The 25,396-nt window shown below is 36.3% G+C and overlaps 1 protein-coding gene across 3 annotated transcripts in view; it reads left to right on the plus strand.

The window, feature by feature from the left end:
- Nucleotides 1–25,396, plus strand: part of RhoGEF3 (Rho guanine nucleotide exchange factor 3) — a 292,834-nt gene that overhangs the window by 131,691 nt on the left and 135,747 nt on the right. Inside the window, exons 5-9 of one of the 3 annotated variants that reach the window (XM_036359399.2) lie at nucleotides 6,749–8,694; nucleotides 11,909–12,491; nucleotides 12,779–13,897; nucleotides 15,956–16,948; nucleotides 18,704–18,937. In XM_036359399.2, coding sequence (XP_036215292.2) covers nucleotides 6,749–8,694; nucleotides 11,909–12,491; nucleotides 12,779–13,897; nucleotides 15,956–16,948; nucleotides 18,704–18,937 — 4,875 coding nt within the window. Of the gene's footprint in view, nucleotides 1–6,748; nucleotides 8,695–11,908; nucleotides 12,492–12,778; nucleotides 13,898–15,462; nucleotides 15,534–15,955; nucleotides 16,949–18,703; nucleotides 18,938–25,396 lie in introns of those variants that run through there. The other 2 variants (XM_070111335.1, XM_070111337.1) reach the window with 2 other exon arrangements.

Genomic DNA, 25,396 nt, shown 5'->3' on the forward strand with positions numbered 1-25,396 from the left:
ATAGATTCTAGGTGAGATAAAAGAGAAAAGAGAAAGAGAAAAGGATAGAGCTTAATCATAGATTCTAGGTGAGAGAGAGACGGAAGAGAAAAGAGAAAGTAGGCAGAAAGGAAGGTGAAAGGGAAGAAAGCGAGAGGAGAGAGAGAAAAGAATAGAGCTTAATTATTGTATTGCCATCTTGAACCATTTATTTTGAATATGAATTTATTTTATTTTTATTATTGTATTTTGTTTTTACTAATTTTTATTGTATAAAAACCAAAAGGAGTATTTGCTCCATAAGAAAATATTTTTGTCTTTCGTTGTCCTACCAGGATTCTTATGAATCATTGTATGTGATGTCTTCTCATATTGTGACTAAAAAAATCTATTTATTTAAATATTAACAACAAACTCGATTTACAATTAAAGCATGGATATTTATATGAATATAAATAAAATAAATGATAAAAGCACACTAATATTCTCGTAAAAGTGTTAAAAAGTTCCTTGCAAATCAAATCCATCAAACGACAATTCAAGCAGAATATATTTAGTTATTCTGCCTTTCAGAAATTCATGCTTGATCGAGTTCTTTTCAAGCAATAATGGAGTAGACTCAAATATACATATGGTATATGTGTATGTGTAAACTGGTATATGTGTGTGTAGGAAAAACTGAAATCAACCAAAATGTACTTATAATAAAAATGAAATATTAGGCAAAAGCAAATAACTGCATTTATCTAACTATATAAATATGTGTGTGTGAATATATAAACGCATATACTTATGTATGTATGTATGTATGTACAGATCACTATTAAGCTCTTCATGCTTATTTAATTCAGACAATAGAATTTGCAGCAAGAAAAAAAAATTATAAACGAATGAAAATCATCGCAATAATGACTGAAAATAGTTTTTCAGTTAAATTCAGAATTAAAAGAGTTTATGCGATTTATGTAATATTATTTGTTTAAAACGAATGGGTCTTTCATTGAAGAGCATTGCGAATTTAATATGAAAATATTTTAATTGTACAAGCATATATGTACTTTATATGTATATACAACATAAATATATATTCTTACTGAATTATACATAGTTGCGTAAGCGTAAAATTTTCAAAGAAAAAACGGCTTATTGAAAATAAACCTTATTTCTTTACTGCTTCCAATGCAAATCTTTTATTGCAAAGCATCAGAGCATCTGAAATCGAAATTTAACTAATTTTGTACGTCAGTTGGACTTCTTAATGAATGCTTATTTAATTATGAATGTATAATATAATATTTAGCTTATTTTTATTGTTGTAGTGATAAAAAAACATTCCCGAAATAATCTTCAGCAATTCTAACAAGTTGACAGTTGATCTAAGCCGAAGATAATTTAGATCGGTTTGGTTTACATAGAACCATGGTAGATAAGAGGTGTGGCATTTACGCACCTTATATTCTGTAGCAACTTTTCTGAATTTTGCTATGGTATCATTTGTCGGAATCACTAGCGATAAAGTTTTCAGAGTTACTTTTAAAAGCCATAGTTCGAGAATACCTATATACCCGAGTTTCTCTAATAAAAGCTGAAGTTTCGATAACATAATATGCTGGTTTTATAGTAAGATATTGCAAATAAATATGTAAGATAGTTTTTCTTCGTTATCCAAGAAACTATAACTATTTCGGAAAATCAACAGATCCCCTTTGCAACTTCAAGCTTATAAAGTGTTCTCTTTGCAGTGGAAATCTGATATAGTCCACCACTAACGACATGTACATTGAAAATCAATTTTTCATAATCGATTCACAATTGCTCTGCTTGCTAACTTATTGCGTTACACTCTTGTCAAAAAACTATATATTTTTATATTATTTATTTATTTACTTCCTGAACTGTCCAATAACTCAAGTGCTTCCCAAAAATTATTCGGTTTGTTGAAATAGGTGTAGCAGAGCATATAGATTATTTTACATTATCTGGGTGTAGTTTTCGACAGTTCTCAGTGCTGCCAAGCTGTTTGAACAGCTGGTATAAAGTGTTTGATACGCTACTCGTTAAAGCGTGGCGATTCGACCGTAGCTATATGGTGCTTAAAGTCGTATATTTTAAACAAATTAACCATTCTACCATCAGTGCTTGTGTGTTTTTGTTGGGAACAATTTAAAAAAAGAAATTGAAAATGAAATAAAATATATTACCTGTAATGTTCGATAAAGTGATTAAACCAATATAGAACCGTAAAAACTTACCTAACTTTGACAATTTATTCAAAAGTTAAGAAAATTAATCAAATTTCTCTCTCTCAGTTGAAAATTGAAGTTTCGAGAAAAACGAATTAAAAGTTTTACCCGCTGAAGCTTATTGACGCTTCGACACTATTACGGAAAGGGTGGGGAACACACCCACAATTTTCCTGATTGTATAGTGCTTTAGGGACTCGGATACCACCAAATTTGTTTTTTTTTTTTAGTTTTCAAAAATCCTATACTGTCCTAATCCATTCAACCAACCAGAAAATGTTTGTCACAAAGTACCGTTATATTATGTATGTCGAAATTAGTTAATTTTCCCCTTAACAGAATTAAGCAAAGCGACGTTTCGTACATTAACCTCCCCTCATTTGATGAAAAAACCAATAACCGTTATTTATTGTGGTCCAGATTAATAAACTCTCACTAGGGTGGAGCGGAAAAAAATTTTTTTTTGCTTAGCCTGATTATAAAAAAAGAAAATTTTTAGACCAAAAAAAAAACTTTTTTTTTAAGATCTAGGACCGGCCCACTCAGTTTTAAAATAAATTTATTTTGAGTTTTTTTTTCGCTCCACCCTACTCTCACTTCACATTTTCCAGTTTCCTGCCCACTTTCACACCAACTATGAGATATTTACTATATATTGTATATTAGGGTGAACCAAAAACTAACCTATCGAATTTATGTGTTAAAATAAACATATATGCAGATAAAAATATATCTCTGCAAGAAAATTTTTTGAGGTTAATTTTAAATAGTGTCCGTGAGCATTCATAGTTTTCCATATAAATAAGTTGTCAACAAATTTGGTTTTATTAAAAATATCATAACTTTTAAACCATTTAGAATAGTAAGGATTTTAAGGCTCTTAAATATACGAACTTTTTTATTTCCCTTAGGTAGAATTTTTTTTTAGAAAATTTTATGCTTTACAAAAATCCGCAATGTTAGAAATGTTTAAAGATTTTAATTGCAGGGGTATTATGATATCGGACCACTTAAGCATATAGCTACCATACAAACTGAATGATCGGAGTCAAGTGCATATATAGAGAAGCCTTTACATTTAACGATCGCTTATAACTCCAAACCTATTGTTCACAAAATGACACATCAAAAGCAAGTTCTTGTAAAGCATTGTATTTTTGTAGGGTATTATAGCTACGGTACAAACAAAGTTAACGTTTTTCCTTATTTTCACCTCCTTTAGGATCGTTTTTACTAATATCTCAAAAGTTAGTTTTTGGCTCACTCTAATATGCTACATATACACACATGCCCATATGAAGTGGCTATGGTCACTACTGCCATCCTTAAAAGTGTATCCACACACATAAACATAATAAATACAGTAAACATACATACGTACATATACACACATGCGCGCACAGTAGTTGACAATGGGCAGAAGAGATGCTCGTAAAAGGTTATGCATTCCGCCTTTAATGGTTGTTGACCGCTGATGATGTTATAAGAGAAATGCATTAAAAGAATGCAATCGAATATTTGTGTCACACACATACAAAACAAAAACAACAAATAAATAATAAAAAATTCTTCACACACACACACTAACGAATGGCGCTTAGCATGTGCATGTTCTGGACTTCGCTCGCACTCTGAAGTGGGTCAACGTGGATAATGTAATTAAAAACAAAAACGTCGCATATCTGCAAATCGCTGAAATGAAATAGAGCAGCAGAAATTGAATTTTAGTTAAGAGACAAATGCAAGAAAGAAAAATAAAAAATATATACAAAAAAGGCAATAATATGAAAATGGAAATGGCGGCGGAAATGGAAATGAAATTATGCAAGTTATTTAGAATTAAGGCAGCAAAAAAAGTATGAAATACACACACATACACCCACTGCATTGAGTTGTGTTAGCACGCTTTCAGTTATTGCCGCTCAACAATGCACACTGGCAGTATGGCGCACACCTTGGCGTATACGTGACCTGAAATATGCAGTGAAGATATTTATGATAACAATAGAGTTTTATAGCACAACGACATTGTTGCATCCACCTATATTACAGTTTTTGCGCATCGCTGACAAGTTTTTATGTTAAAAATGCAAAATCAAAGTGAATGCAGTCTATGTACAGTTAATCTGGCATTTTTGTATACTTGCTGCCGGCGCAGACTTTGCGTGATGTGAGGTTTATAGAGAATTTTTTGTATGAAAAACTAACTAGGAAAGTTGCTCTGATTGGTATTTGGTAGGATAAATAGGGAAATAAATGAAATGAAGCGCTTATAAGAAGATATACATGCTTATTTACCACACTTAAGAAATTAGGCTAGTGTAGATCGCTCAAAAAGCCTAAACATAGGGAGTAAGGAAAATGTAATATAAGTTCTCTCTTTCACGCTTCATTACACAAATGTATATTTCAGCTTGTAAAAAAAATTTTATATCTACACTTTGATACAAAATGGCGGTTTGCTGGACTAGTCACCTTTCCAAAGGGCCTAGCCGGGTGACTGTGATGCAAGGGACTCGTGCTCTCTGAGAAAAAATTAAAGAAGAAAAAACGTTAAAATCTGATGCAACTACTTAGCAGCAGCTTCTCACTTTAACTACATATGTGATAACTGGGACCACTGCGCCACAGAACCTACTTGAATTTGCTGACTGTGAGCTCAAAGCTAGTCAACGAGTGCATAACTTCACTAGCAATAACATCAAGCAACTTCCATTTCAAACTTTTCTGGGGCCTGGTCACAGCGGAATAGTCGGAAAATGTAAAGCCGATGAGCTTGTAAAAAAAGGCACACATAACCAAATTCTGTCAGGATGGGAACGAGCAGCTCTTTCCCTGTCTTTTGTCCATGGGCTCCGCGCGAGCTCAGCAAGCGTTGGTCAGCAGCCAGCATTTGTGGGGTTGTGGAAGCCTTCTGGCTTACGTGGAACGTAAAAGGTCCATTAAACTGCTAGCTCTTACCAAGGCTGACATCACCGCAATCCTAACATTGTCCCAATGGTATTCACGCGGTGAGGCTAATGATTTTAGAGGACGCAGCTTGTCAAAGTTGCAATGAAGAAGATGAGGTCTAAACATCTAGACACTTTCTATTCCACTGTCCAGCCTTTACCAGTCTAAAGTTGAAGCATCTCAGTTGCCATGCTTTCAACGAACCTTGTGAATTGGCTGGAATGATTTGTGGTAGGCTCTAGGCGTTTTGTCGATATGCGACGGTCTTGTTCATCCATACCTAGAAGTTCTGGGCATCACAACGGGCAAGCGTATTAGCTGCCCAAATGGAATTTTTCATGGCCTCACGAGAAATCAACATATTTAGCTAACCTAACCTTACATTGCGGAGCAAAGGACGTGTGCAAAAGTTCAGATCGATAACTCAAAAATTGAGGGAATAATTCGCATATATATAGACTGATATGTCTTTTTATATATTTACTTTATATAATCTCCGATATTTCCATCCGAGTGTGACAAACTTCGTGGCAAACTTCATATAAATTTTTCATAGTCTAAAAACAAGATCTTTAACAAGATAAAAGTTCTTAGTACGATATATGCGTTTCTAAATTTAAATTAATTTTTAGCAAAATGGCGTAAAGAAAAGATTAAGTTTGTGTGAAAAAATATGGATTCTGGACTAGCCTTACCTCTTAATGAATTTTTATTTTTATGTATACAACTAATTGATATTTATTGTGCTTATATATTGAAGTATTTACCTCTGCACTATATTTTTCAGATCTGGTCCCCAAAGACTTTTTCATATATTTCAACTCTTAAAACTAATTTGCTTAGTCTCCTGACAGAACAAATCATCTACATGTAGTAGATGATAGAATTCCTGTAGAAATATTCCAGATGCCGAGCATAAATGACTCTGAACTATCACATTATATTTTCCAACCACCAGAAAAAATCCAGAGAGGTAGCGTCTTTAGTAATTATTAACGAAACCAGCATTTGTAGGAATTTGGAGCCTTGATTTTCACTCACTGATTTAATATTAAGGAAACCCATAAATCTTAAAAATCTTTTTCTTAATATATGTATGATATTTCTCATAGTAATGATAGAGCTTATAATCTCGACTGGAGGTAAAGTTGAATTCATAATTTAATCAGAAAAGGTTTAAGAACTTTTCCAGATGTTGTTAAAGAACCTGTATAGAAATCTAAGCCGAAAAATATATATAATCTACTCAGTCTTATAACATCATTTCTACCTTTGGCATAATAGAGAGTTCTTATGTGTCGGCTTCTTAGAGAAAGAAAAGAGAGAGAGGCGGTCTTACTAGTTACTAGCTGCCTTAGTAAGAGCCTTTAGTAAAAGAATAAAGCATTTACTCATCTAAATAATACTAAAATCATCAACTATTACGCAGAAAATGGATCTACTCTATTTTTAAACACACTGAATTGGCTTTAAGAAACTACTCATACATTTCTACTTATTTACTTACACATTCACAAATAAATTGTCTTTTAAATACACTTTATCAATTTTTACCTTTCCCTTTTTCTTTTCAGTGCCGCTAATCTGCCCACAATAACCACAACAGCACATTCATCACTGGACTCTGATCAACCAAGCACACAGCTCAAAGCGACACGTGATCAAGGTAAACGACCACCGCTCTACCGGCAGGATTACTCCACCTGCGTGGACTCGAGCGAAGCGCAGTCGGACGATAGTCACTTAACCCGCGACTCTGTAACACGCGAATCACAGAACGACGAACTCTCCTCCTCGACACACGACAAACTTGACGTCAGCACTCTACCGCTACCCGCGTTACCGCCCAAAAAACGACGTACACGCTTGCGCGCAAGTCCATCGCGCCATCATAGCGGCAACAGTAGTCGGCGTGGATACGAGCATGACACGGCTGCTGTTTGCGGCAACGACGAACAGCGACACAGCAACATAACAACTGGTGCGCTAAATTTGAAAGTAGCCAACGCGTCTGCTGGTGTTGGCAGTGGTAGTGGCGGCAGTTGTGGCGAGGCCACACCACACCTCTCCGCCTTTCAGCAGTACGTGGCAAAGCGTCGCGAAAGTCTCGAGGCATCAACGCGCAGCTTCAACGAAAAACTGGAAGCGCGTAGGATGCATTACCACATGGGTGGTGGCGGTGGTTGCGAAAACGCGCTTGGCAGCGCAACGGTTGGTGGAACCACGGCCAGCGGTGGTGCTCACATGCCCACCTATCTGTTTGGCGAACATTATTATGGTGTGCCCGCGAAAGTGACGGGCGCGCGCAAGTCGACACATGGCAATAAAGAGGAGATCTTTCTCAACAAATCCGGTTGGGTGCAGGTGAACACAAAGCGTAATAGCGATGAAAATCGTGGCGTCGCTGGCGGTGGCTATCGTAACGCTAGCTATGCGCATCAAAATGGCGGTAGTGTCGATGGTGAACGTGAACGCGAACGTGACTTACGGCGTACAGTGCGCGTCATTCAAATCGATAATACGCGACGCTCGGATAGAGCGCGTCAAGCGTTACAGCAACAGCAACAATATTCACTCGATCCAGCATTCAGTATGGGTAAATATCCGGCAAGTAAAGTGGAGGAGCTAATACAACGCAATCAAGCGCGTGTGGGCAGCGCGGGCGGTCCGGTGTTTGTGACAACGCGCGATAACGCCTTGCGTCCTGGCTATCGAATCGTCGATCCTCAGCTGGCGAGCATACTCAATGAACGTCCCGGTTTCCTGCCTGTGCGTAATTTACATGATGCCGACTCTCCACCGCCCATTACGCCCATACTCTCGCCACCGCCCGCCTTCCAAGATAGTAGTAAATCGAAATATATTGACCGTCGTAAAACCATACCAATACGTCAACATCAATCAGCGTTGACCGCTAACAATTTGCTTGTCTCGAATGTGGGTAATGGCAGCGCCGGCAAGGGTATGGTGTTTTCACGCAGCTTTGAGTATGATGCGCGTCGCAATGTGCCAGCCGACACTTATGTCGAAACATTTTCACGCAGTTTCGATGGTAATCTTTCGGAGCGTCCACCGCTGCAGCGTGAACGTTCACCGAACTTCAGTACGCTCACTGGCAATTCACCCAACTATTTGACTAAGAAGGATTCGGGCGGCGGCAGCAGCGGCAGTTTACGTAGCCGTGATAATTCGCCAAAGTATCAGCACTCACAAACCACTGCCTATTTGAATGCTTCGATAAAGGAGGCGCCGCCCGCCTACAGTTTGGCTAGCGCGAATTCGAATGCGGGCGCCAGCAGTCGTTTTTCACCACGTTCGCGTCATGAGCGTTCGTTTGAGCGCTCAAAGAGCCATAATGTGTTGGTGCGCTCGCGAAAGTCACAGTTCAGTCGTGGTTCTAGCGGTGGCGCAATTGTGGGCAGCCAACAGCCAATGGTCAGTGTGGGTATGTCACGTTTTCGCAGTTTCGACACGACGGCGAGTCAGCGACTGAACTCTTGCGATAGCGGCGCGAGATCAGGTAAGATTTGTTGCGCTGTTTTCATTCTAGAAGCATATATTTGTATTTGTTTTGTCGCTAAAACTCCAGGGCTTCTATAAATTCAGCCATCTATAGCCTGACTTTTGAAATTTTCATTCAGGTACCGGGCAATTATGATTCTTGAAGGTTATAATATAATATAAGTAATTTCAATTTGCCTTTCTATTATTATTACTTGCCGTTATACGTTTGAGTATATTTTTTCACTTTACTTAGCCTTTGATGTTTGGATCTGGTTCCCTGATATCCTGCGGCATTTGCTTTTATTCCATTCTATTCCTTATTTCACCTCCTTGGTAAAAGTTTATCTGAGTTATCTTGAAATCGATATTTTTTCAGAGGTGAATAAAATCATATCCTCTTAGATTGGTTAATTTTTAGTAATACCTTGATCGAACTAATACTTCCGTTAGTTGTTAATAAACTGGAGGTTTCTATAAAAGTTGTTTTCCTTCTGGTGAGTTCCATAGGAATATTTGAGGTTCGAGTAGCATGATTGTGATGATATTGAAATCTAATTGAAAACGTCATAAATTAAATCCTAGATCTTTTTTCTTAGCGCTCTGCTTCAAAATTACTTTAAATATTTCAAGATTATCTATTAACTAACTCCAAGCGGTCTACTTCTCTACCAACCACGAAAGTTCGTTTCATTGCCTGCACTTCCACTATGCTTTAAAGTGGGTAACAGGTTTATTTTTTAAGTGGTGTTGGCTGGATTCTAATTTCAGAAAGTTGTAGGTCCTTAGAAAAAAGTAAAATTTCTGAAGAGTTGTCTTTATATCCACGACCACTACCATATTAATATATAAGCGCTCACTCATATCAAAAATTTAGTGATTCAGACGTTTCAGATAACGCCTTAATTAAGTTAAATAGTATTTGCCTAAAAAATATATTGAAAAATTGCAAATTAGCCCATTTAATGGCCTGCCTGAAACGCTTATAAATTCGGTTCGAGTTTAAGACTTCCTTGTTTGTGCGATTAGTGACTCAATTAACTGCCCAAATCTATTTATTCGATTAGTAGTTTAATAAGCTCGCTCAGTGAACAATAAAGGTTTCGCAAAACGCTATTACTTGCGCTGAATATACATTGGATAAAAAAAACCTAATGGCTTCAATTCAGGACCTGCCTGAAACGCTTATAAACTCTATACGATTTTAAAACTCTCTAAATTAAATTAGTGTTACAATTAATGTATTTACGATATAATTAATGTAAAGGAAGAATACCAAATTTACTAATTTTAGGGCCTGCTTGAGTCGTTTTATACTCAGAAGTAGTTTAACAATTCCTTAATAGTTCAATTAATGACTCAATTACTGCGCTTAGCTCTTTAAGTGCTAAGATTTAAGACTCTCGTAAGAGTGTAAAACCATACTGAAAAACATGCTAATTGCCTCAATTATTGGCCTGCCCGAAAAGCTTATAACACTGTATGAGCTCAACACTCCCTCAATTATTGCATTAGTGGCTCAATTAGCAGATATGAGGTTGTAATTATTCAATCAAGGGCTTAATTAATTCATTAACAATTTAATTAATACACTTTACCTAAAGAGGCACTAACTTTAAGCCTCGTATTTGTTTTTTTTGTCAGTTTAAGCTAATAAGTTCCTGGTTCATATCATCTCTTATATTATATGCCATCAATTCATTTGCACATTTTCATTGAAAACTCAATACTTTATTGCAGCTTTACTGAACATGGAAAAAGGCAATTGAAAAAGTTTGCAACTTAACTTTAAATTATTTCAAATGCATTCACTGCAGCCGAGTCAGTTCTGCATGTACCCGGCAAAGCGGGGCGTTAGTTGCTGCAAAGCTTCACGAAAGTTTCAAGGATTCGCTCATTCGAGCTTAAATCGCTCATATGCACACAAGTATATGTTCTATTATATAAGCATATACGAGTATATTACTTCGATCTACATACACGCTGCAGCATTCATGCATTCATCACTGACTACCGTTAGATCCCCAGATCCGTTTTATGTGCGTGTGCAATGAAGCGCAACAACGGAATGAATGCGAGCATAATGTCAAAGTTCCAGCGTTGCTTTGACAAATGCAAAACTCTCGTCGACATTGGTGGAATGTGTAGGTCGTGTTGGCAGCGGAAGAGCGCAGGGATTATATTAGTGAGATATACGTGGGTATAGCTATAAATACAGGTGTGAAAAGAGACTAATTTTCGTTTTTTACCTCGTTGCACTTAGTTCTTAATTTCTTAAATAGAATAAGAGTCAACGAACGATTAAGAAAGCTGGAGATTAAAGGTTAAGTTCTTGAAATTAAACCATTTTGATGAACCTAAGAAAGCTTTTTGTGAGATGGAAAGAAAATGAGTAGAGTTTACAGAAAGTTAGAGATTCTGATGTTATTAAAAATAGTTCTTTTTAACGATAGAAAATATTTCCCAAATAAGTTTTAGGAATGCTGTTAAAGGGACATCCTTTGGCCGCACAAAAAAATCAGAGTTCGTTCCGCTTACATCGAGCCGACTGTAAAAGGGGTTTCTTTACTCTGCTATGACTCCTGATTTTGCTTAACTTGTACACCAGCTTTCAGACATTGTTCGTCAGAAATTTTTGGCCGGGTAAAAACCAGGTCCGTTCCGCTTACATCGAGCTGTGGTAAAGGACGGAAAGGTATTTTTTTTTTGCTATGCTACGACTAAAGCCCTTGCTTAACTTATACGTCAGCTTCCAGCAGTTAGTTTTCTAAAGAACGTTGATTTTTTTTGTCTAGTTTAATTAATTACTAAGTAAGTGGTATAGGTTTCGCCGTCAGTAGTTAAATGTAACGCTTTTCGTGCCTTAAAATTTTTTATAAAAAATGGAGTAAGGAACAAGAATTGAGAATCCATAGACACCAGAAAAGTCGTCAGACCAGAATGAAGCATATATTCGAAGCATATATCCTCAATGAGAGGTATAGAAGGAGCCTTTGAGTTTCCTTGCTAAAGGTTTTGTATAAGATGCTAAGCCTGAGGAACAACCTTTAAGATTATTCTTCATTTTACAAGTCAGATTTTGCATATATAACAAATCGGCATACCCATTTCAAATGACCTACTAACCACGGATCTTCCATAGCCAGCTCCCGAAGTATACTTCCAAAAATTTATAAAATTTTCATTACTTAGAAACTATCTCTCAAGATTCTCCATATTATATTCTTGCACAGATCTCTCCAACGACGAATTGGATTGCGATGACGACGAAGGCTCGAATGAATTCCTCACCGCCAATTATCATCACAGCATATCACCATTGAAAACGCAACGACAACGTTCGCTAACGCCCGAACGAAACGAATCACATAGCTCATCGAGTAGCATACGAAAGCAACGATCGCTAACACCCGAATCACGATCACTCACGCCAGAGGATCGACGCCGAAAAGGCGGTTCACAAGTATCGTTAATGGGTTCACGACAGAATTCGAGTTCACGCAGTAATACGCTCGAACGTAAACAGCGTTTAACTGAAGGTCAACCCACAACGAATATCTCACGTAGTTCGTCGAGTTCAAGCTACAGTGGCGGTGGAGGTGGTGTTGTAAGCGCTGAACAACTTGATAGCGGAGTTGTTAATGTAGGAGCTGCGGTTGGCAGTATCACTGGTATGCCTAATACCGCTTTGGTAGGAGGTACTGTGGTCAATACAGGTATGGTGGCTATGACCGGTAGTGGTGGACGTTCGCAGCATCGACGCTCGCTGGGGCGGAATGCCAAGCAGGTGGATGAACATCGTATACGACGTTCAAGGTGAGTTTAGAAATTAAGAATCGCACAGTTTGGTAGTTTACAGCTTAAAAAACGATTTTGGTATAACCTAACTGGCTTTGTGAAACGAACGCCTTTATTCAGCTGATATGATATTTGCTTTGTGATTATACGCTATTAAAAAGATAGTTCGCTTTCACGCAGTCGATACTCAGAGCTCCTAACGGTGTCTGCCGAACTTTATATAGACTTGTTTCGTTTTAGTTTCTTAACGGTTCAAGCTCAGTACCTACTCTTTAACCTTTACTAAATTTGTATATACCCCACAGGTCTCTACAGCTCAGCGAACGTTCACCGAACCGCTCACATAAAGTTATCGTTTCTATGGGACAATCACAAGGGCCCGCCGTTACTTATCACTCACCAAACGCGCAGCCTATCTACCAACAAGCAGGGGTACGGATCAGCAATGGCAACGCTATGCCCGCGCGTCCACCCATACGCACCAGCAGCAAGTCACAGTCGCTACTACTGAGCAGCAATAACACGAATACCGGACGAACACGCAATAATGATATCGATAAAAGTCGCTCTTTCGATTTCGACTACTGCAATTACAGCACACAAGTGGCGCTAAAGGGACACAGCCACGCCGTGAGCAGCGGCAGCAACAATCAGAATGTGCCTCTTCGCTTGGACTTTGACAAGAGTCGCTCATTCGACGACGACTACCGTGAACCGTTAAATACGATCAGCAATAATTTGGCCACAACTAATGGCAGCGGTATGCGTTATCTACAAGCAATCGCCGACCCAGGCATGGGTGGTAACACAGGCAGCAACAATAATAATAGAAGTGGTCGCTTGCGACGCTCTTCGCCCGTCGGTACGGGTAGTGGTGAACGCAATTCCCGTTCACCACAATCTTCGGGTTCATCATGTAACAATCTCCATTTACCACGACAATCGACGAGTCCGCAAAATTACGGTACACGCCTATGTGATCACGAACTCACCTACGATATGCTGCGTAAATCACTCGATCGTTCACCGATTATGGATTTTCGACGCGGCGATAGTGGTGAATATGATTTGTCGCCAGCATTATTACGTAATCGCGAAACGATTAATAGCGGTGGCAATAGCGAATTGAATTTCTTCAATAACGATCATATATACGAACAGCCGACTACAAGCAAAGTTTCAGCGAGTGCAACGGGCAGTTCGCTGAAGCAGCAACGTTCACTCGGTCATACACACAGTCCCAGTGAGTCGCAGTACTCGCTGGAGCGTCAACACAGCAACACTATGGGACGTGAGAGTCAGCTGACGCCGGAGAGCGCAAGCGGTGGTGGCGATTACCGTGGCGAGCATATCTATCGGCAACCGCATACGCGCGAATCATCGCGAGAGAGCGCTGCACGCAGTGGTGGCAGCAGTCGCAACAGGTATTGAAGGGCTGCACCGAGCCTTTTTGTCCGACGAATGTAGTTAGATTTCGGGAAAGTGCCCACTAATAGAGTGCACGTGGGGTTCATATGCATGCGAACCGGACGGCGGCGAGCTCACTTAACATTAACTATGACTGCCTTATCCTGCCCGTTTGTCTGCCTGTCTACCTGCCTGACTGACTGATTGAGTAGCTGCACGTCGTTAATATTAACTACCGAATAATAATAATAATACTACTAATTTCAAACTAAGAGTGAAGATTTTAAACACTAACCGTTAGTAGCAAATAGCTGTTGCTGTTTCTCATTAACTCACCTCGGTCTCGTATGCGTGTGTATGGGTGTATGTATAGTGCAATTGTAATATAGAAGAGAGTTAAAAATTACTCAGCACAGCTGTGCAGCATAATATTAATCATAACCACGTTACCACTCTCCCCCTCTCTCTCTCTTTCTCTCTCACTCTCTCGCACTCACCATCCTACTCGTTGTCTCATATACTTGCTCGTCCGCGTATGATTATGCGTAATTTTTATAGCATACGCACTCAAATAGTAAACTCACCACCGTCACTAAGGCTTCAACTCATTAGTATGCCCGAGAGGTATCTTACGAACCGAAATGCCACGCTGCAAGAATTTATCATTACCAAGACGAAAAAGTGCAGTATTAAACACCATATTTTCCCCACATAACGAGTACAGTAAATAAGCTAAATGCATAAATATATCATATGTGGTGAAAATAGAACAGAAAACGGTAAAAAAATATGTTTAAAATATAAAGCATGATGTAAGTGAACTTATAAAACTGTATTTTCTATTAAAAAATGTGAAAATAATACTAAAAACCATTGTGGTAAATATGTCTAAAGTATTGTAATCTAACTTGTGGTGAATACAAAGTTACGGTATTAAAATGTTGATAATGAAATCATTGCAAAATAATTAACTACTTTTTAACGTTAAAGCAGTGTTAAGTTATAGAAAGTGTGGTGAATAACGTATATAATTAAGTGGCAACGCTGCATAAAGACTGCTTTAATGAAAAATAAAATGATAAACTCGAAACAACTGTAGATGGTTACAATTTAGGAATCTAAGCTTACAACAACAACTAGGCTTAAGTGATTACAGTTATGCAAAAAAAAAACTTAAAAATAAGCATAAATAAATACTTTAACAAGGGTTATAACACTGAAGCTCTTTGGAAAGTGACTAATATTTACCGAAAAATATATAAAATTTAACAAATATTAAAATACACCAAAAAGTTATAAACAAATTCAAAAATTTAAATTTTAAGCATAAAACCGTATACATGTAGTTCTAATTATTAGAAAAAAAAACATAAATTCATATGGCAACTACTAGCCATTTTAAAAATGAAATAAATTAGTATTGCAAAAGTTCTAAAAATCCCTCAAAAAAATTAAATAAACTCCGCTAACACCACAAACCTGCAAAACTTTCAAAATGTGCACTTTTAATTTTCTTAAAACTGTGTAAAATTTTTATATATTCCCAAAAACACCAATCAAAGCAATTAAATAGCAAATAAATTCACCAATAACGCTTACTAAACTCACCACTAACAAACCAGCGTCTGTATATTATCACCATAAAAACGCATTGTAAGTAAAACTCATGTACGATGTTCAAAAGTCACCACTAAAATCAAATTTTTGAAAACTTACCACAATATGTCATGTACACAATTCATGTGTTTAAATTCACCAAATTCCACTAACCCAAATTAAGATAAAATGAACCTGTGCTGCTGGTAAAAACTCATCATTAACTGGTAAATTAAGTCACGTTCATATATTTATAATAGTCAAACTCACCACTAACCCGCCTTTTAAGTATAAGTCATATGTTATGATCGAAACTCACCACTCAGTGTGCACAAAACAGCTTTGTAGATGTTCATATTAACAGTGGAATGGAAATAACGGCGTATTGAACTCACCACTAATAGTAATAGTCACCACGCACAACCTATAAGCTTAAATTGATTGTGCCTAAATATACTTCTACTTCTCTTGTTCGACAGTCAAAAATTTACTACAGCGAAAACGTTCACAACCAATAAGTCAACATCAAAACCAATTACAACAACAACTGTCAAATGCAATAAAAATCCGTTAAAACGCCAAGAAGCGCTATTGATGTCACAAACTACCTGTTCCTTTTGGCCACATTGCGGCGCATGCAATCCAATTGCCACGCCCCACACCCAACATGATGCCGCCTACGCCAAACGTCAAATGTCACTGCAGGAGCAACAACAATTGACATTGAATTGTCAACGCGCAACAGATATACCACTACGTCGCTATCATTCTGCACACGCGTCTAACGGTACAGACGCCGAGAAAGTGTCGCAAGTGAGAAGAAGTGGGCGTGAAACGCAACAATCGCCATATCTACCACACTTCAAACGGCACAATTCCAACATATCCACTGTCAGTGTCAATTCTAATTTCAATGTGGCGGGAGAAGAACAAAAAAAAAACGGTAAATTGGCAGGTGTCACCCGTAGTAAAACGCAGTGGACACTTTTATGTAGCGGCGCTACACTTATGGATTGTATAGAAGAATCGCATGCAAAGCCAACAAGAAATACCACAGACTACAACAGCACTACTAAGCGTGGACTAACAACGAAGTCGGCTACCATCGACGCTGGCTCAAATAAAAATGACACTTTGAAAAGTCGTGCTGTGGCGTCGTTTGCTATCAAATCAGCCAGTCTACCATTAGCTGGTACTTCGTCGATATTTTTGGGTGAATGCGAGATGCCAATAACGCGCGAACGTGAAACCTCGAAGCGCCACAATCGGGAAAGTGAAGTTCGCGAACGTGAAAGGGAAATAGTATGCGAATGGGAATGGCAACGCGCGTCCGATAATGCTCGACAACCCATTCGGCGTGCAACTGCCAGCGCCGAAGACTACCGAACGTTAAGAGATATACGAAACAACGAATACATGGATTATAATACGTTGCAATACGAAAAGCAGACTGAGAATGTAGGCTTCAATGGGTAAGTAGCACATTTATAGATAGTAGTATATAATATTTATATACCAGTGGTTAGATAAATCATATACTAAAAGTGATATCGTAATGTTAACCTGAACATTTAACCCAGGTAGTATCTTGAACCATAAACTAGATCTCTTTCGGCAATCGCTCGCTTCAACTTCATGAAATGTTGTCGGTATCGTTCCCCAATAATGGTTTTCAGAAGCTCACAATACAGCACGTTCTCTAGATGCCACCAAATACAGAGCATTATCTTGGCGTCCTAAATATTAAAACGACTTCTTTTAGTAGCATTTCAGCAGCATTTCTGTTATGCAAAATCGTCTTTCAACCTCTCTTGGCTTCAATACATATAACACCCCATTCCCTGACGTTTGAATGTATTTGCCTGCTTTTCAACCCAGCTTCTTCAAGTCAGAATAATTATTGCAGGTTTGAGATTATCTTTCGAGAACTGATAGCGCTTCAAAGCTATATTTAATATCCGACTAAAAACGTTCGCGTCAATATTTATCGATATATTTTTTAACAGGATTGCCATCTACCGAAATGACGAAGTTTTTCAAGCAAATCTATAAGTCTATATGAGTATTGAATATTACGAAAATTAAAGAAAAGTGTTATGGCGTTGCTTTATTAAAAAAGTATTTTTGCAGAGTTGCCGTATTTTTTAAAAATTATTAGTATTTAAAAAAAAACATTTCACAAATAGGATGCTTAATATATGTAGGCATTTATATTCGATCAAATAAGTTAAGTATTGATAGTAGTGAATACAATGAAAATTTAACGAAAGGTTTGTAGCGATGCTTTGTGCAAAAAGTTGCCATATTTTTTAATAACAATTAATAGTAAAAAAAATTGAATGGGACGCTGCAAATCTGAATTCACTAATATTCGATGAAAAGAGTTTAGTTACTCCATTTTTGAACAGAGTTGCCATCTACAGAAAAATTATGAGCTCACAAATATAACAAAAAGTTTGTATCAATATTTAATATTGCGAAAATGAAGCGAAAATCAAGTATTCATATTTTACTTAATTTTTTTTTACAATAGAGTTGCCATATATTTTTTTAATATTTTTTTTTTCAAATTAACTTTACATTGGCAGAGTCTGCGCCTTTAACATCTGCAATTACTTTCTTATATGAGCTTAAAAAAAAAAGCCTCCAAGGCCACAACAAAAACACACAAATTCATGCAATTTCACTAATTGTCAGTTATTTACTTACATTTTTCTACAAACCACAACAAACTGCCCGTATCCGCTTATTCTTCAGTGGGTTCAATATAAATTGCTCGCCCCTTTTGTATGCTAACTTCACATATAAATAGGCGCATATATAAATATGTGTGTATGTATGTTTCATATCCGCCAAAGACCAAAACTGAATTGTTTCATTCAAATAACGGCACATTAAAAAAATCCGCAAAACCGCTATAAACATTCAAACACAGAAGAGGAGATGTTTATACAAATAAATATATGTAATACATACAGTATGTGCCCACACATACAAACATACATACTAACTATGCAGCATAAATTTCAAAAATCCATTTGTAAAATCGCCAACATTTCATTTTTCAACTTCACACGCCAACATTAGCATACATATATATACATATTTACATATAAATATAGATATATACATACATCTATGTACATATATATAAATATATATACTACAAGCATTTCTAACGAATTACAAATTTTCTATTTGTGTTTGCAACAAATATGCATTGGTAGCAGCAACATGGTGGCAAATGGTTGTAAAACTAACAAATCTAGACCAGCAGCTGCAGTTAAAGTAATGTCAACAACAACAACAAAAACCGCAACATCAACATCAGTATTTGCCAAACATGCAAAACCATTTCCAACAAGAACAACCAGCACAACTGCAACGTGCGGCATGCCACATTTGAGAGAGCGCTATTTTCGCAGCAGCTCACTGCCGAATATATGGTTACCGAGTCATGGGTGAGTACAGAGAATATTAAATATACTTTCACATTCAATCATTTCGAGATACTATGTATGTATATACAAATGTACGTCTGTGAATTAATCAAATTGAGTGTGATGTATGGAGAAATGTCAATCCATATTCGATTTTTCGAAAAAGTATAGTGAAATTTTAAGCGTGAAAGCTGCAAAATTTTAAAGAAAAGCTTTTTCAACGCTGAACGTCACCCGACCAACGACTGAAAGCTAAGCTTAAGCAAGAGCTTTGGTAAAATTACAGATTTAAAAATACTTAATAAAATTACTCGCCTCAGATATTTAAATAGAAAATTAGCAGAATAAAAATTAATATATAGAAAGATTATATATACAAAATCAAAAATAAATAATTTTTTTTTAAATTTTAAATATAACACATCCTGAGTATTTTATAAATTTTGTGAAGTCTACTATATTGGACACTAATGCTCTTATAATATCTTAAGATCAAGTAGATGCCTAAACTCATGGTTCAGCGATATACAACTACTAAGTCCTTCTCTAATTAATTTGGACACGCCCCTAAAACCATATTGCACATCATTTCTGTAGGTACACAAAACTGATGGGGTTCCATTTCATAACATAATCCATTGAAACAGCGTTTTGAAGAACCTGAAGGGATTGTGAAAATTTAAATGAATTGGCTTCAACAAACGCTTCCGTTCCGTCCTTAGTTTTTCGTTTAATTCTGCATCCAAATATTAGTCACCATTTAATCCCTTTGGACTTAGTTTCTTAAAAGAGGAACGTCAAACTTTTATCATGAATTTAGGCATCTTACCTTAATTGGCTTACCATAAAATTAAAAAAATTTACATGCTTTTTCTTTTGTTAAAAAATAATAGCTCGGGTTTGTTTTTCAACTTTTTGTGGAGCATCCCATTGGTAAGAGTATTGTGGAGACCAGAGTACAAGGCAAACTGAAATTGAAGCGAAAGCTTATGACCCCATAAATTAAAGCTCCCATCTTTGCAATATACACTTATGTCACTTAAACAGATTTCACCTCCATGATACCTTTGTATGATACCCCTGCAGTAAGAAGTAGTAAGCTCAGAGTACCTGCTTGCTGTGAGTGACCAACGCAAAAGCAACAATTTCTACAAAGGCCTTGGAAGTAAATTTTGATATTCCCCCAGTAATGTCATCTACGAGTAAATCAGCTATTACAATAAAATCAATTAATCTCAACGCTTTTGAGTTCAAGCTCAAATGCGCTTTGGATATTGTGCCATCCATGATTTACAGAACTGACTGGATTTGACTAAATTTCGAAAAGTAGAGTCATGAAATCTAATACTATTATTATATTATTTAAGTAAAAGCTTAGAAAAATAGGCAAAATGTTCGACCGGTGACACCACACATGCTTTAGTTTAAATCCTAACATATTGGTCTAAATACGGATATAGCGGCAGTGTTCTTTTGTAAATATTTTTCAGGAGAGAAACGTCAAAGCCGAAGCCTTTAATATCTCAAATAACCACAGGAAACCCGACGGTTTTATCCAAAATATTACTATAACGCTGCAAAATAAATAAATAATGTCTAATAAGTGGAAATATCTTGTTGACATTTGAAAAAAATTTCATAACGCTATTCTCGTAGAAACTCGTCGATCGGTTGTCGTTCTTTTTGGCAAAACACTGGTACAGTCGATTTTTGCAATCCTTCCGTTGTTGTGACAGTATCAGGACAATAAACAATACTCACATTTTCAGTCGCTTGGCTTGAGTTTTCAAAGAAAACCTGTAAAATATGGCTTTACTGGTGTCCGTCTTTGACGCGTGGTCAAGCAATCCTCGTAAAGCAATTACGAAACCAGCTGGGAATTTTTTTTTTTTGTATGAAATCTTTTCTTTCTAACGTTTCATAGCCCGACTGATGGTACCTTCCTACATACATACAAAAGTCAGTGAAAGATAGATTTAATTATTGCTAGGGTTATAAATCTTCAGATTTTCTATACAGTCGGTCTCAACTTGTTTATGTTTTTAAGTTTTGGATCCCAAACTCATCACGCAATCACATACTGAGTTATTTCGTTGCAGCCTACGAAAGCTTTTAGCAACTGTTATGTCGAAGTGTAGTTGGTCATAACCTTACCGCCATTTATAAGTAAACTGTCGTTGTGCTTGAAGTTGCCAATTACACAAGCTCGACTTTATCACCATTAACTACGCTTCTATAAAAAGTTTTACTACTGAAGCTGAAGAAAATTATATATGGTAAAGTACAGCGGAATGGAACTTCGTCGAAACAATGCAACAACTAACTTTTTTTATAAATCTTCAGTTTACACTCTACACTACACAGCATAAGTCAACTAATAAGCTCTGCGTCTCTCATTCCGGAAGAAAAGAAATATTATATGACTTTTTCTTCCACCGACTTATTGTCTCTCATAGAACTTTACGGTGGGGCGAAAAAAAAATACAGGGACTCTTAAAGCAAATATCTGCAGCGTTTGAAAAGGGAAAATTAAATTAAACAAAAATCAAATTTTTAACAATGCAAACTTTAGAAAAGTGTTGAACGATTTTAATTTTCCTACTAAAGGACAACAGACAGACAATAAACGCCACAACGGCACCTGCCATCACTTACAGGTGCTGCTGCTCAGCTTAGAACGCTCGTTGCTGTTGTTGTTGGTGCTGCAAACGACAGACGAGCGAGTTGTGAGTTTGTACTGCTTCTCTTCCACTTTACTTTTTCTGCTCTCCTTTTGTTTTAGCAGTTTCGTCTTTTCTGCTGCTGGTAACTTAATTCGATTGAAAGTTGAATGGCGTTTGTGTGGATGGGTGTGTATGTGTTTGTGTCCGTCTGTAATTTTTCAAATATTTCGACAGACAGAGTGTAAGTAATGGAATACTTTCAGGAGAGAAGCAGAAATTTAATGGCTTAATGCACAGCATTGTTGTCGGAAACTTTATAGAAAATTGCCAAATTTCCGAATGTTATGACTCAAAATTTTTAATAACTAAAATTAATTTTAAGATCTAGTTAAAATGTCTTAAATTTAAATTTTTTTGTGATTGAAGTAGTTTATATTACGTTATGAACAAGGCTGCTTTTTAATTATTTTGGAATAAACCTAAAATATTGAATATTAATTGTTTAGTTTGCTAAACTTTCACATGGCAACACTGTATTAAATTATAGTTATTTTTCCAAAGTAGCAGCTACCATTCACTTTTTAATATTTCTATGACATAATTGAATATTTTAATTGTTTTATTAAAAGAAAATTTACGTGGCAACTCTGCCAAATATTTTTTTTTAATTAAACTCAATGACTTATAATTTATCTCATAGTCCAAAATTCAGTGTTTAAAATGTTCGATAATTGTGTATTTGAACTGTTTTACTTAAAAACTTGCAATATGGCAACTCTTAAAACTTTTATAAATTTTTTTCAGAATTAATTTCAGCGCCTTTTAATTTTTTCTCATGTTCCAAAATTATGATTTATAATTATTGAATTTATTTAAAAAAAATTTGGCACCCCTGCATATTTCTAAAATTTATATTTCAAAACAAATTTCGTTTGGTAGCAAACAGCATGGCAACAAGCATCCGTAGGTTTTATTGATAATAAAATATAACATAATACAATGTATGGAATGCAGGCAACCCTATAATTCCGCAACATATATATACGCCAGTGTAAAGTTCGATATTTAAACTTATTTTATTTTGCGCACCTAAATATTTTTATTACGATTTAAGTAAATGAGGTGGCAACTCTACAAAACGAAAAATTATGCAGCGGGATGACGTGATTTTCACAGCTCGTGGTGGCCATGCTTGTTTACGGATATGTCAAATTTTGTCAGTGTGTTAAGTAAGGTTTGTCATTTCATCATGTCACGTTTCACTTTCGTCTTCACTATTGGTGTGAATCAAATTCTCGTGTGGTTCCTGAAACGCAATGGCATCCCCAAAAATTTACCGTTTGCTGCGATTGTGGTCAGACGGCATAATCGGTTCTTATTTCTTTCGAAATGAAGCAAGAAATGCCGTCACTATCAATAGCTGTTATAACGCCCGATATTGACCGACTTTTTTTTCCGGGAATTTGATGTAAGTAACGCGGTTCATCTCTGTTTCCAATAAGACGGTGCGTTGCCTCATGCCCCACGTCTCAATGTGAATACATTACACATGGACAAGATCATGCGATTTAACGCCTCTAGTTTATTTTGACGGCGGGTATGTTAAATCAAATGGTGTTCTCACGTCATTCTTGTTGGTAGCTTGTATAAAAAAGAAGATATAAAAAAAGAAAAAAAAATATTTCTCTGAATATTATAGAGTAATTAAATTTAAAACCTTATTTCAAATTATTTTCCGTTAGAGATGCTTGAAAAAGCTGAGTATTTATGCCAAGATTTTATAAGCCATATAATTCATATATATTATATATTTGGTGCTAATTTTTAGTTGTGGCAACATTTTTTTTTAGCCGTAAGCTCTTTATAATCAGCACGTTTTAACTTATAGATAAACACATGACAACTTAACGTAAAAAAAATTGTTTAAAAAATATAAAAATAGCTAAGCAAAATTTTGCTTGACAAAAAAAAATTTTATAGGAAACAAAAGCTCTCTTTAGAAATATCAAGATTAAAATTAATTTATTTTTCTGAAAAAGTTTTAAAACAACCTTACATTGCCCACTCCACTCAAATCAACTTAGAAACTGTCAATTTAATTTCACCCGCCGAATTGAGTGAGCAGAACGATAAAAGCTTTAGCTGTCAAAAAGCTGACAGCTGCACGATTTGGAGCAAAAAAGCAGGAATAAGCAGAAGATTGACTGTCTGCGAACAGATGAGGTTTGCACTTGCAGACTTACTAAGTGATTGAAATGCGTAGGTAAGAATGTAGCAGAGATTACTCAAATTTACTAAAGAAATCAAATATACTTGTATATACATAAAATTTAACGTTAACTTCAGACAATACGGTTAGCGGTTGCGAGTGAGCTGTCAGAATGACAACTGCTGTTGATTGTTGCTGGCATTCGAAATCGTTGCATATTTACAGGCGTTGAAGTGTACGTTTTGTTGAAGGTTACGACATTCAGATTTAGTTTCCGACTTCCATTCAAATTACTAAGGGTTAATTTTACACAGTTTCTAAGTAATCTGACACACACACTAACGGTAACCCTTATCAAAGTGTTGAATTGATTTGTTGTGCGAAATGAAACATTTTTTAAAGGAAAGTGATGAATTCGGTAGAAAATAATAATAATAAAAGTTTTCGATAATAGGCAGAGTACATGAGATAATGGTGAGATTTATTTGGAATATGCTAATAAGCGGCTTGAGCAAGTTTTTCCATTAATAAAAAATTAGCAACAAGTAGGGAAGGTTGAAGAGATAAAGTTCTTTTCATAGACACTCCGAGCCCTTGCTGGAAGTCTATGGCTGTTCTTTGTTCACTCCTCACTAACAAAGTAACAGTACAGAAATGTAAAATATTGACTGCTTCAGGTTGTTCAGCGCTATTGTTTGAATGACTGCAAGGTAGAAAGAGGATAGATTCAATTACTCAGTTCTGAAATTACATTAGAAATATAATTCCACTCCCAACTTAGTCAAATCTTAAGTTCCGATATTCCATAGGAGTGGAGCAAATGTCATCGGTAAGCTTAATAGATGCACATAGAACTCCGAGAATTGATCATAAATACTTGCTTTATAATAATATAACTAAATAGTTGAGAAATGCTCAATCCGTAAAGTTAATTCATTCGACCACTTGCAATTCCTTTCCTCTCAAATATGCTCTAATAATTCCACACCTATAAGTACTCCCTTCAGACTTTTCGTAAGTTATATATATTCGTGAGATACTACCGAAAGCTCCTCATACTTGTGTAGAGCATAATGTCCACTCCTATTTAGTTAATTTTCATAAATATGGATAATAAATAAATCTAACTTCCGTCCGATCTTTATAAGTACCAGAAAAAGTATTAACGGAAGAATTAAAAAGTATGCTTTGTTTAATAATTAATAGTGCTAAATCACAACTTCTTGGAGGCCATCCAATGTCATAATTTCTTGGAATTATCGAATCTTTAAACTTTTCTCGCAATAATTCGGTTGTTGCACGTGCTGTGTGGCACATAGCCCCGTCTTGTTGGCACCAGATGTAGTCAAGATCAACTTCTTCCAATGGCGGCCATAAAAAGTTGGCTATTATCGATCTATCCCGCTCTCCATTGACAGTAACGGTGTGACCAGCTTCATTTCGAAAGAAGTACGGAACGATGATTTCACATAAACATTACTGGATATATATAATATATAGAACATATAACCCATATAACCGATTGTTTAGAAAATAAATTTCGTATCATAACTGTTTTAATTAAGCAGTAACAACCCCCAAACTATGTACAAATATACCCGTAAATTA

This window comes from Bactrocera oleae, chromosome 6, assembly GCF_042242935.1.
Source record: "Bactrocera oleae isolate idBacOlea1 chromosome 6, idBacOlea1, whole genome shotgun sequence".
NCBI classification, from domain to species: Eukaryota; Metazoa; Arthropoda; class Insecta; order Diptera; family Tephritidae; genus Bactrocera; species Bactrocera oleae.